Below are 12,834 nucleotides of genomic sequence, written 5' to 3'. Positions count from 1 at the left end.
CAGACGCTGCCTGGCCCGCAGGATGTGCCGAGGGCTGCTGAGCAAGTGGAGAGAGCGGCCGGGGCAGGAGAGGGGTCACAGACCCGCGCCAGCCTGAGTGTGGGCACACAGGGCAGTCACACTGTCCGGCTGGCACGTGGGAAGTCGCGGGGCCACATTTGGAGGCCAACTTCCTCCCAGTGCTCGTTGCAACCAAAGGGAATATAAGAGGTTGAAAGGTCGCCAGGAGGGATTAGTGGGCTGGGAGGAGGAGGGAGGTGGCATCAGCGGGCGGTGACCATCCTCCGAGGACGGGCCGACATCCTCCTGTCCAGGGCCTGCCCGGCAGCCGGCGGACTGGCCGGAAGAGGAACCAGGAGTAGACCCGACTGTTGGCCTCCGTCACGTGCGGAGCTGATGGGCTCCTGGGCTCAGCCGACGCGGTGGCTTATTTACTTGGCTTTGGCCGCAGGATTGGGGCAGGCGGTGGGGGTGGTGGCAGGTACGCAGGGCTGTCTGTCGGGCCTGCGGCAGCCCCTGCTCACACGCGTGATCTCGGGTGCGGCTGGGAGTCCTGCAGTTTATCTCCTCGGCCCGTGGGGTCTCAGCTTCCATCGTGGGCAGGAGGACGGTCTGACCCAGAGGTGCAGGGCAGGGAGGTTCTCGGTGGGGCTTCTTCACGGGGGAGGAGGAGGTAGACAGGTGGGGTGGCGTGGTCGTCACCAGGTTACCCTGCAGCATGGGATTGTGGGAGCCTTTGGTTTCTGTGCCAGAGAGGGGGTGCGAAAGGCCGACTTGTGGATAGTCTGGGTCAGTACAAGCAGCGGCCTATGGTTAATGCTGCTTCCAAATCGGGTCTTTTGTGACGGCCAAGGTTCTCTAAGGCACCTGGAGGTTACATTCCCACCCGCGGCCCAGCGCTGGGGTGGCTCCCAGTCAGCACGTCCGTTAACCTGACACAGCTGAGGTCGAGGACGACGTGAAACCGCTGAGCCGCGCAGCTCCCCTCCTTTAGGGTAGAGCGGTGTGCGTGTGACCCCGTAGTGATGTATACGGCCGTGCCCCGGCGGGAGGGAGTCCCAGCCAGTCTGGGCTGGGGAGACCTCAGGGAGGGTTTCCTAGGAGGTGCCCCTGAGCCGGGACTCAGGTGGGTTACTCAGATCAGGAAGGAGAGGGCTTGGGCGGGCAGCAGGGAGCAGGGAGGGGCCGGGGCGGGGACAGGCCGAGGGGCAGGCAGAGACAGGTGGCCTCATGCCTCTGGGCCTGGCCCGCCGGTCGGAGGGAGCCCTGGCGGGTCCTGGGCGGGCACTGCGGTCTCTCTGGCAGTTCCTGTGGAGGACGTGGGCAGCCAGTGGGCGGGGGTGGGGGTCAGACAGAAAGCAGGCAGAGCCGTCGGAGGCCGGAAAACGATGGATCAAAAGGCCTCTGGGTGGCCAGTCCCGACGGGGGCGGCTTTCCCTGGGCGCCAGTGCGGCCGGTCTCGCTCTGCTCGCAGCTCAGGGAACGGCCTGAGCCCTGCGGTTTATCCGCCAGTGGCAGATTCTTAAGGGGTGTCGGGAAAAGCCAGAACACCACCAAGAAGTAAGTGATAGAAAAGGAGGAGCCAGATTATTAAAAGCTGCACAAAAATGGAAGGTCGGCTAGTAAGCCTCGTGGTTAAGACGGGCCTGGGTTGCTAGGAAACCATGGACACAGATTAACCTCCCAAAGCGCCGGTTTGCTTATCTTTAAACGGGAGCACTGTGATACCGCCAGTGAGCTGTCTGCGGGTGACGGGGCTCTGTGAACTGCTGAGCCCGGTGCGTGGCGGTAGTAAGTGCCCGGGAGCCAGAGCGGTCAGCGGTTGGGGCCACTTGGGGGCGTGCTTCCCGTGGAGGCCGGATTGTGTGGGTGCTCACGGTGATTCCTTAAAGGGGTTCCCTAGTAAGGGGGTGCGGAGAGCAGGAGAGCAGAGCGGTGGTGAGGTCAGAGGGTGTCCCTTTGTCTTGCTTTGTTTGGTCCGCCTGCCAGGGAAGCTCCCCGAGGGGCACGCGTGGCAAGTGCTTATTTAGGGGATAAGCCGCCATCTGCTTCCATAGCCCACGGCACGGGCTTATCACAGATGGTGCCTAGTTACTTGTTATTCATTCGCAAGGTCAGTTCTGCCTCATCAGAGGCGCCCTGCCTTCTCCGGTTAAAAGGGCAGGGAAGCCCTGGCCGGTTTGGCTCAGTGAATAGAGCAGTGGCCGGCAAACTGCGGCTCGCGAGCCACATGCGGCTCTTTGGCCCCTTGAGTGTGGCTCTTCCACAAAATACGACATGCGGGCGCGCACGTACAGTGCGAAGTTGACTTAAAACTTTAAAGTTTATTAAGTTAATTTTAGGGAACGTTGTGGAGTGAAAGAAGATGTAGTGTCGAGGATGGAGAAAGGTATGTTGAGATGGTTTGGACATATAGAGAGGATGCACGAAAGGAGATAGATGAAACAAGTATACAAGACGAGTGTGGATGGGAGAGTTGGAAGGGGCGACCTCAGCGAACGTACCTCAATCAGACTGAGGACGTCTTTAGCAAAGGCCAGCTTAGGAGTACCCTAATTAAGTTAATAGCACTGTACCTACCTATATAGTGTAAGTTTAAAAAATTTGGCTCTCAAAAGAACTTTCAATCGTTGTACTGTTGATATTTGGCTCTGTTGACTAATGAGTTTGCCGACTACTGGGATAGAGCATCGGCCTGCGGACTGAAGGGTCCCAGGTTCGATTCCGGTCAAGGGCACATTCCCCAGGTTGCAGGCTCAATCCCCAGGTGTGGGCGTGCAGGAGGCAGTCAGTCAATATTTCTTTCATCATTGATGTTTCTCTCTCTCTCTCCCTCTCCCTTCCTCTCTGAAATTGATAACAATATACATACACACACATACATATATATATATGTCCTATATAATAAAAGTATAGTATGCAAATTGTCCTCAACCAGGGGGCGGGGCCGGCCGGGGGAAGGGAGGGAGGCCTCGGCCAGCAGCCAGCAGCCAGCAGCCGCTAGGGATGCTACCAGAGCACAGGGAAGTATATAGTATTTTAAATTTCTGATCCCAACAGACCAAATCTTTAAAAATAACATTTTTTATGTGTTATTATAGAACAGAAATTTAAATACAGAAAACTGGAGAGGAAAAAATACAATTACATGTAATAGCACCACTCAGAGATGACTGTTAACAGACATTTTATACGTTTTCTTTCTTTCTCCGCCAGGATCATTATGTATATACCTTTTTCTGTTTGTTTTGTGTTATACGCTGGGCATTTTCTTACCAGAATATAAGAAGATGGCTAGTGGTTGAGCATCGACCTATGAATCAGGAAGTCATGGTTCGGTTCCCAGTCTGGGCACATGCCCGGGTTGTGGGCTCAATCCCCAGTAGGGGGTGTGCAGGAGGTACCTGATCAGTTATTCTCTCTCATCATTGATTGATCTTTCTATCTCTCCCTCTCCCTTCTTCTCTGAAATCAATTATAAAAATGTATCTGGGCAGTTTTTTATCAGAATGTTCTTCCATGACATTTAAAATATATATATATTTCTTTATTGATTTCAGAGAGGAAGGGAAAGGGAGAGAGAAATAGAAACATCATTGATGAGAGAGAATCATTGATTGGCTGCCTCCTGCATGCCCCCCACTGGGGATCGAGCCTGCAACCCTGGCATGTGCCCTTGGCCGGAACTGAACCCGAGACCCTTCAGTCCTCAGGCCAACGCTCTATCCACTGAGCCAAACCGGCCAGGGCTTCCATGACATTTTTAATGGTCACATGATATTTCACTGTGTGGCTATGTCTTAATTTATGTGACCATTCCCTTACTATAAGATATTTAGCTGCTTTTTTTTTTTTTGCTATCATGTTATATTACAATTAACATCGGTGAACATGAATCTATTAAAATATTTTTTGAAAATAAGTCTTAAGTATTTAGCCACTTTTAGTTAGAACATCTACTTTCCTATATGAGATATAATTGCAAAGTGTTTTGTTTTTTTTTTGGTTATGAAATTTAAGTAGAATAGCTGGTTCTCCTTTGATTCATCCCTTTTTTCTTTAGCCACAGACTTAAAAAATAAAATTCCCTTCTTAGAATAGCATTTTCTCAGATTGACTAGAAGATGAGTAATTTCAAGCACGTGAGAGTAAGTGTTATCTGTTCAACAAAACTCGAGTCGGGTGGCGGGAAGTGCATGCGGGTCACACTGCGCTTTGAATGTCAGAGCACAGTCCGTTGGGGCGGGGGCAGAGCCTTAGCGAGAAACCCAGGACCCACCGGGCGGCGTCTGCTGGCTGCACCTGTGTCGAGGCCCCGGCACACCCTGAGCTCTGCGCACACACGGCCGCTTTGGCTGCTGGTCCCGGCCAGAAACTGCTACTGAGAAAAACCGGGTTTCGAAATTGCCTTCCGTTAAGTGGCTTTCTTTGGGGGCGGGGAGGAGGGGACGGATTTTTTATTACGGAGAAGTCATTAATTGACCCCCTTGCACTAAAGCAGGCCAGCGATTGGCCCTGTCCGTCCCTTTATCCAATATGATTGAGCGCCCCCCCCAGCCCCCCCGTGACCGTGACCGTGACCGTGACCATGACCATGACCGGGTGGCAGGCATTTCTGCTCCCACCAGGCAGCTGCATCTCTACCCAGAGTCGAGCGTGTTTGCTCTCAGACCGGTTGTTCTGGTTTGGCAGTTACAGCCGGGCCACGATTCCATTCAATCCTGTGGCAGCTGCTGAGCCACCGGCGTGAAGAGAGGGAAAAGCGGGCGCAGAGCAGCACCCACTGCCTGCTGCTCGAGGAGAAAGCAGCTGGAGAGCCAGGGGCAGGCCAGCTTGGGGGGAATCGGGGATCCCAGATGCCGCTCGCCCTGCCGTCCCGCGCCTGGCAGCTCTCCGCGGGCAAGGCCGCCGTCCGGGCGGAAACACTTCCGTCACTCGAGCTGGTGGGTGCTTTCTCTCTAGGAAGAGACCTTTGTCTCCAACCAGGGGTGGGGAGCCTTCTTCTGGCCACGGGCCACGTGGACATTTCTAACATCACTCCCGGGCCATACAGAACGATCAGCTCAAAAAGTAGCCTGTCTGTGGCCAAACATTTAATTGACTCTCCCCAAATGCCTCGGCTGGGCCAGGCCAAATGATTTCTCGGGCCTCCTACAGCCCGTGGGCCGGACGTTCCCCACCCCCGCCTCCCAAGGAGAAAAGGGGCAGGTGTTTTTATAATTGTGTTTATTCAGTGATTTCCTGTTTCAGGCAATCTGCTTGGTGAGCCGGCAGCTAACTGGTTCCGATGGTCGTGGGTGAGGGCTCTCGGGGGGCTTCCCTGGCCCCCCTGCTGACACCGGGCTCTGTGGCCAGGTGGCCCGGCGTGCGGAGCCCTGGCCTGGAGGAGCCTGGGACGAGGCGGTTCCCTGTGATCAGTTGCGTGTCCCATCTGCTGGTCCCGGCCAGAAACTGCTACTGAGAAAAACCGGGTTTCGAAATTGCCTTCCGTTAAGTGGCTTTCTTTGGGGGCGGGGAGGAGGGGGCGGATTTTTTATTACAGAGAAGTCATTAATTGACCCCCTTGCACTAAAGCAGGCCAGCGATTGGCCCTGTCCGTCCCTTTATCCAATATGATTGAGCGCCCCCCCCAGCCCCCCCGTGACCGTGACCGTGACCGTGACCATGACCATGACCGGGTGGCAGGCATTTCTGCTCCCACCAGGCAGCTGCATCTCTACCCAGAGTGAGCGTGTTTGCTCTCAGACCGGTTGTTCTGGTTTGGCAGTTACAGCCGGGCCACGATTCCATTCAATCCTGTGGCAGCTGCTGAGCCACCGGCGTGAAGAGAGGGAAAAGCGGGCGCAGAGCAGCACCCACTGCCTGCTGCTCGAGGAGAAAGCAGCTGGAGAGCCAGGGGCAGGCCAGCTTGGGGGGAATCGGGGATCCCAGATGCCGCTCGCCCTGCCGTCCCGCGCCTGGCAGCTCTCCGCGGGCAAGGCCGCTGTCCGGGCGGAAACACTTCCGTCACTCGAGCTGGTGGGTGCTTTCTCTCTAGGAAGAGACCTTTGTCTCCAACCAGGGGTGGGGAGCCTTCTTCTGGCCACGGGCCACGTGGACATTTCTAACATCACTCCCGGGCCATACAGAACGATCAGCTCAAAAAGTAGCCTGTCTGTGGCCAAACATTTAATTGACTCTCCCCAAATGCCTCGGCTGGGCCAGGCCAAATGATTTCTCGGGCCTCCTACAGCCCGTGGGCCGGACGTTCCCCACCCCCGCCTCCCAAGGAGAAAAGGGGCAGGTGTTTTTATAATTGTGTTTATTCAGTGATTTCCTGTTTCAGGCAATCTGCTTGGTGAGCCGGCAGCTAACTGGTTCCGATGGTCGTGGGTGAGGGCTCTCGGGGGGCTTCCCTGGCCCCCCTGCTGACACCGGGCTCTGTGGCCAGGTGGCCCGGCGTGCGGAGCCAGGAGCCTGAGGAGCCTGGGACGAGGCGGTTCCCTGTGATCAGTTGCGTGTCCCATCCCCGCCCTGCCCCTCCTCCTCCTCCACCTCCTTCTCCACCCAGAGCCCCAGGCCTTAGGTCAGTGCTGGTCTCCAGTGACAGCCACAGCTCGGACAGTTCTCGGAACCGCTCACCTGTAACAGCCACATCATCCAGGAAGGGGCAGGGCTTGGGCTGTTTTCTCTGAATATTAGCTAATGAGGCTTCCAGGGAAAAGCATCAGCGGAAACGCCCGGAATACGGTTCTGCCAGGTCTAGGAGGCCGTCCGTCCAGTTGTGTGAGCCCGAGACCACCTGCCTCTTTCCGGGCGGCCCATTGGTTTTCCAGCCCGGCCTTTGCCTTTGTGTGGTCACTCGCCCTCAGAGTGAGGGACGCACTGATTTCAGATCCGAGCCAGCCCCACGCGGAGGGGTGGTCCAGGCGACACCCCACTGCCTGCTGCTTTCTGAGGGCAGCCGGTTCTGTCTCAACCAGCAGGACTTCGGGTCTTCAGTCAAAAACAGTCCCCATCGGCCTCTCGGTTCTGTCTGTTGCGTGGGTTGCTCTGGTGGGAGATTCGATGAGCCGCTGGCACAGTCCTTCCCCGCGCAGGCTGCAGTCGGGGATGGTTTCACACCGCCCACGAGGTTGCTGTCTTTTAGGGCCGTTTCATCGTGCTCTGCGGCGCTCTCGCTGTATTTTTGTATTTTTCCAGATCTTTCACCTTGGTAACATGTTGCACAGTCCGACTCTGCAGCCACTGAGGGTTTTTTTTGTTTGTTTGTTTTTCATGAAAACCCAAGGAACACTTGGGAAGCACCGCGGGCGTGTGGGTAGCACGCAGCTCTGGGCATGGCAGGCTTGGGGCACTGGCTCCACCTGGAAGCCGCGAGGAGATGAGCTCCCCCAGACAGGTGTTCTTACGGAATGGGGGAGGAATTTGGGCTTTCTAATACCGTGACCTTTAACATCCAAGGCCACACTCACAGTGCAGGTGGTGCTGCTGGAATTGACCCTGAAGTAACTGGCGAGCTCGAGCAGGTGCAGCACAATGAAGGAGACGAGGTTAAGCTGGCGCACGCCTGCCAGCCTTTCATCACCTAATCCGCGAGCCGGCGGAGTTTAAAGCCCCGTGCAACCCAAGCTTTGCTGCCGTGGAAAACCGCAGGAGCCCAGGCTCATCTCCGCCTTTGTCTCTGGGTTATAGAGAACTGTCTGTTTAATTTTACCTGGAGAGGCAAATAGCAAAATCCAAAAGGAACCGGTATGTCTCCGAGGGAGGGCCAGTCTGGGTCTGGGGCCACACAGAGGGCAGAGAACTGTCAGCCCCAGGGTCAGCTGCTGGCCAAGTTGGAGTGTCCCCCCGCCTTGGCTGTGGACTTTGAGCATCAGAAAAATGAGTGACTACCCCCCAGCAAGCTTATTGATCATTTTTCAAGGTTGCTTGAGCATTGAACCAATCTACTAAACATGGGTTATAACGGGGAGGGGAGGGGTGGGCGGAATCAAACAGTTATCCTGCTCTTTAGCCCTGGCCGGTTTGGCTCAGCGGAAAGAGCATTGGCCTGTGGACTCAAGGGTCCTGGGTGCAATTCCAGTCAAGGGCATGTACCTCAGCTGCGGGCTCGATCCCCAGCCCTGGTCAGGGCATGTGCAAAGGCAACCTATTGATGTGTCTCTCTCATATTGATGTTTCTCTCTCTGTCTCTCCCCTTCCCTTCCACTCTCTCTAAAAATCAGTGGAAGAATATCTTCAGGTGAGGATTAACAACAACAAAACAACATTTATCCTGGTTTTCCTATAGAAACCATTTCAGATACTCAAACCGAGGAGGCAAAAAGCTCTCTATGGAAGAATTCCAGCCCACACGCACAGAAGATGAAATTAAATAATTACTGTTAACTTTAGGAAGTGTGATTGTGGCCTGTAGTGAGAATTATAGTCCTTGCCCATCAGAGATACATATTAAAGACTTTAAGGCTGCAGTGATCAGGTGGTTGAGATTTGCTTTAAGCCCCGAAGTGAGCTTGGGAATGGTGCTGCCTGTCGACCCGGGGAAGGCCCACGGGGACTCCTAACACGTCTCCCTCGGCTCTGCTCTGTGCTTGACAATATCCGCAATGAAAAGGTAAATCAGAGATAAATAGAAGTGAAACGCAGGCCATTCCTGGGACTTGAAAACAGGGACGTGATAGTAGACTGGACCGTCAGTGGCAGAGAGCAGCTTTCCCAGCGTAATTGACACACAGTCCTATAGAAACGCACGTCGAGAGAGACGTCCTCACGTGGCGTCGGAGCCCTGGGGTTCCTCACGACACCCGGGACTTTGCTGGTCTCTGAGGGCAGCACCTCCTCAGGTTGCACCTCCTCCTTCCTGAGAGAAAGGGGGACAGGTCTGTCCCGCCCTCCGCCTCCGAGAGGAGGGGATGGAGGTGATGCGCGGAGAGGGGGGCGCAGGGCCGGGCCTGCAGGGAGTGCTCAGCAAGCGCTGGCCGATCCTGCTGAGGTGGAGGTTGTCCCATCACCAGTGACACGCTCACTCACATCTTTAAATTCGCATCTGTTCTGATTTTGTTTTCTCTTTCGGGCCTTTCATGGGAAGAGCAGGTGCAGTCTGTGTTGGGGGGCGGGTGGGGGCTGCAGTGCAGGGCGAGCGCCGGGCAGCCCACAGGCCTGTCTCCGTGGACAGTCGTGAGGGCCTGCTGTGTTCTGGCTACCGCCTCCCCAGAGCCTGGCACGGAGAGGTGCTCCATACGTGTTTCCTGGAGTTCGTGAGTTTTTTAACGGGTGTGTGAGTTTCGGGGGCAGCGAGGCTGCCGTCGTCGCAGCCTGGCTCTCCCGTGGTCCTGGCACAGGCTCCAAAGGCAGGGGGCCGAGTCCCGCCACCGAGAAGGGTGTGACGGTGTGAGGCCGGCTCGCGTCCAGTGTGTCTCCTTTCTCTGCGTTTGCTTTAGGGCAGTCACCGCATCATCCTAATTCTTCCCTTTCCGGTTCACTGCCAAACCATGGCTCTGCCGTGTGAGCGAGGAAAGCCGTTTCCCAGCCCCCAGCGGGTGGTGTGTAGTGATGGTGTATCTTTGGTGCTGCTGTGGAACAGTGTATGGTAAACATTTAGGAAGCTAATCTCCGGAGCAGTTTAGCAAGTTAACAGTTAACCGACAGTGGCCTGAGGCCCGAGGTCCTGATCCCTGCAGATTAGGCTGAGGGGTGTTTAGTGATAGGCCTGTTGGCCGGGCCAAGTTCTGGGCCTTGGAGTGAACGACTCGATTCCCTTAAGGGGGCGTGTGAGCTCCCATGTCATTTTATTTAACCGGGAAAGCCCTTCTAGTTATGTCAACCAAGACGGCCCCCAGCTTAGCGACTTGAGAGGCGAGTCCTAAAGGCGTGCTTCACCAGGAGACCTGGGCATAGACCCCAGGGCCTGGCCTCGGGTGTGTGTTGCCTCCAGACCCCAGGGGTGGAGAGAACAGAGAGGGAGAGAGGGCTGCTTTGAATGGGGAGATGGGTCTGGCCACCTACAGTCACCCCATAGAGAGGGGACCCAGAGAACCCCATCCTCAGTCCCCATCACCAAGTCCAGCAAGAACTAGAAGGCAAGTGGCCTGTTGAACTGGTCCCCGTGCCCAGCTCAACCAGTTGGCCCCTGGGGCACAGAGCAGGATGGAGACAGACAGACATGCCAACACCGTGCCAGTGCCCTGGGGCTGCCACAACAAGGGACTACAAGTTTGGTGGCTTAAAACAGGGGTAGGGCATGTCCGGCCTGCGGGCCATATAAGGCCCCTGAAATCACTTGGCCCTGCGAAGGCAATAGGGGTGAGTTAATTAAATGCTTAACCAAATACAGCAGGCTACTTTTTAAGCTGGTAATTTGTATGGCCCACGAGTGATGTTATAAATATCCAGGAAAAGGCTTCCCCATCCCTGGCTTAAAACAAGAAAGCGATTCTCCCAGTTCCAGAGGCCTGAGGTCTGAAACCGGTGCCCACACTCCCCCTGGAGGCTCCCGGGGAGTGCTCCTGCCCTCCCGGCCTCAGAGGCTGCGGCTCCCAGGCTTGTGGCCGCTCGCTGCAGTCTCTGCCTGGTCTGCACGCGGCCCCTCTGCGCCTGCCTCGTCTGTGTGTCTCTTACCAGGACACGCGTGGCTGGTTCAGGGCCACTCTGATCATCCAGGGAGATCTGGTCTCCGGACCCTTAACTTAGTCACATCTGCAAAGGCCCTTTTCCCAAACAAGGCCATACTCCCACGATCCAGGGATGAGGATGTGGACACATCTTTGGGGGGTGGCGGGGGGGCCATTCAGCCACTCCAAGCACCGTCACTCCCAGGAATACAAACTCGTTTCATTGTGACACAGCAGCCCCCCAGGCGCACCTGTGATGCCTCAGGCTTCCCCCCACCGCAACCCCACCCCATTTTTGATGATGAACAGTTACCTGAACAAGCACAATGGACTGCGGTACAAATGCACTCACACCAAAGGTGTGCGCTGACCACCCTGCAGTAGACACTTCATGTGGGTGGAGCGTGTGGGTTCCACCTCCACAGAGCTGTGCCTTGGAGGCCACGTGGGTGAGATTGTGCGGCCCGTGGGGCTATGGGGTGGTGGTGGGTGAGCACCGCGGCCACGTCTCCAGTACTAAGCGGGGTGTTGAGCGTTTACTCCCAGCACCACCAAGCATTTCCGTGTGTTTGTTGAAATTCGCTAACATAACTCAGTAACGGCATTGACTTTGCTGTAAGGACTGTATTTCAAGGGGACGCAGAGGACTGCCCCGAGCATGTTGTCATAGGAGGGGTGAGCTTGGAAATGGGCAGGTTTAGGAAGGCACAACTCTGAGCTGAGGCAGCCGGACCGGCCAGCGCCAATCAGAATCCCACGTCCCAGAGCCTTCTGCAGACCCAAGCCTCTGAGCCGGCGACGGCCGGCGGGCGGAGGCGTCCCTCTCCCGTCAGGGGACGCAGAGGACTGCCCCGAGCATGTTGTCATAGAAGGGGTGAGCTTGGAAATGGGCAGGTTTAGGAAAGCACAACTCTCAGAGCTGAGGTAGCCGGACCGGCCAGCGCCAATCAGAATCCCACATCACAGAGCCTTCTGCAGACCCAAGCCTCTGAGCCGGTGACGGCCGGCGGGCGGAGGCGTCCCTCTCCCATCCCACGCGTCTCATTTGTAACCGTTGCATGTGTCATTCAGGGGGAGTTCACATTTGTTTGCTTTTTGACCTTTATTTCCTGTCATATTCCTTCAACCAAATAAGTAAGTAAGTAGTGACTAGTGCGTTTGAGGTGGAAAGTGCGTTCTGCGGGAACGTCGTCATTGCTGGGAGCAACCCAGAGGGAAAGGGCTGGACGTTCCGCCTGGACAAGTACAATCAAAACCTGTTTTCTTTCCTAAAACAAAGACAGCTTATTTCCCTGTCGCCTCTGCCCTCTGGCTCTGCTAACACCCAACAGATCTGAACCAAATAAGTAAGTAAGTAGTGACTAGTGCGTTTGAGGTGGAAAGTGCGTTCTGCGGGAACGTCATTGCTGGGAGCAACCCAGAGGGAAAGGGCCGGACGTTCCGCCTGGACAAGTACAATCAAACACCTGTTTTCTTTTCTAAAACAAAGACAGCTGATTTCCCTGCCGCCTCTGCCCTCTGGCTCTACTAACACCCAACAGATTTGTTTATTTTTATTTTTAAAATATATTTTTATTGAGTTCATAGAGGAAGGGAGATGGAGAGAGAGACATTAATGATGAGAGAATCATCCATCAGCTGCCTCTTGTACGCCCTCCACTGGGGATCAAGCCTGCAGCCTGGGCATTGAACCATGACCTCCTGGTTCCTAGGTCGAGGCTCAACCACTGAGCCACGCCGGCTGGGCCAGGTTTGTTTATTGTTAATTAAAAAATAAAATTTTCAGTAAATTTGTACGTTTATTATATACAAGCAGAAAAGAGAAAGTAACAAGGTCACACAGTCCAGAGGTCGCCGTTGACTTTGGGGGGACACCCATTCAGCCAGCGCTGCTCAGGGGAGACACATGGGCAGATAGCTCCCGGCCGTCGGTTCCTGCTGTAAGTGCTGCTTCGGCAGCTCATTTTCCTTCCAGCGTGAGCAGAAAGGGGAACTGCAGTGAAACCGAGCACAGCGATAAAAATGCTTCCTACCACAGCGAGATTATTTCCTGAAAAGATTGCTCTCTGGTTAAGAAAAAGGATCATGAGAACCATCAAGGGTTGGCGACAGTTTTCAATTTCAGGCGTCTGCTGGCTCGGCACCCCGGCTCCTGAAGCGCGGTGGCCCCTCCACGGGGTCTCAGGTTCCTGTACAGAGCGAGCGGCCACGGCGGCGGCGGGGGATCGGGAGTCGCGCTGTC

At 55.5% G+C, this 12,834-nt stretch overlaps 1 protein-coding gene across 4 annotated transcripts in view; it reads left to right on the top strand.

Annotated features, from left to right (window-relative positions):
- The first annotated feature begins 381 nt into the window (after positions 1 to 381).
- The window catches only part of VPS37B (vacuolar protein sorting 37 homolog B (S. cerevisiae)), an 18,069-nt gene continuing 5,616 nt past the window's right edge, over positions 382 to 12,834 (top strand). The window contains exon 1 of one of the 4 annotated variants that reach the window (XM_014547070.1): positions 382 to 465. In XM_014547070.1, coding sequence (XP_014402556.1) covers positions 397 to 465 — 69 coding nt within the window. In that variant the 5' untranslated portion in view covers positions 382 to 396. Of the gene's footprint in view, positions 466 to 4,739; positions 4,944 to 5,649; positions 6,019 to 7,438; positions 7,732 to 12,834 lie in introns of those variants that run through there. The other 3 variants (XM_005875462.2, XM_005875461.2, XM_014547072.1) reach the window with 3 other exon arrangements.

Source organism: Myotis brandtii, unplaced genomic scaffold (genome assembly GCF_000412655.1).
Source record: "Myotis brandtii unplaced genomic scaffold, ASM41265v1 scaffold463, whole genome shotgun sequence".
Lineage (NCBI taxonomy): Eukaryota > Metazoa > Chordata > Mammalia > Chiroptera > Vespertilionidae > Myotis > Myotis brandtii.
This window is presented reverse-complemented; position numbering and strand designations above follow the sequence as displayed.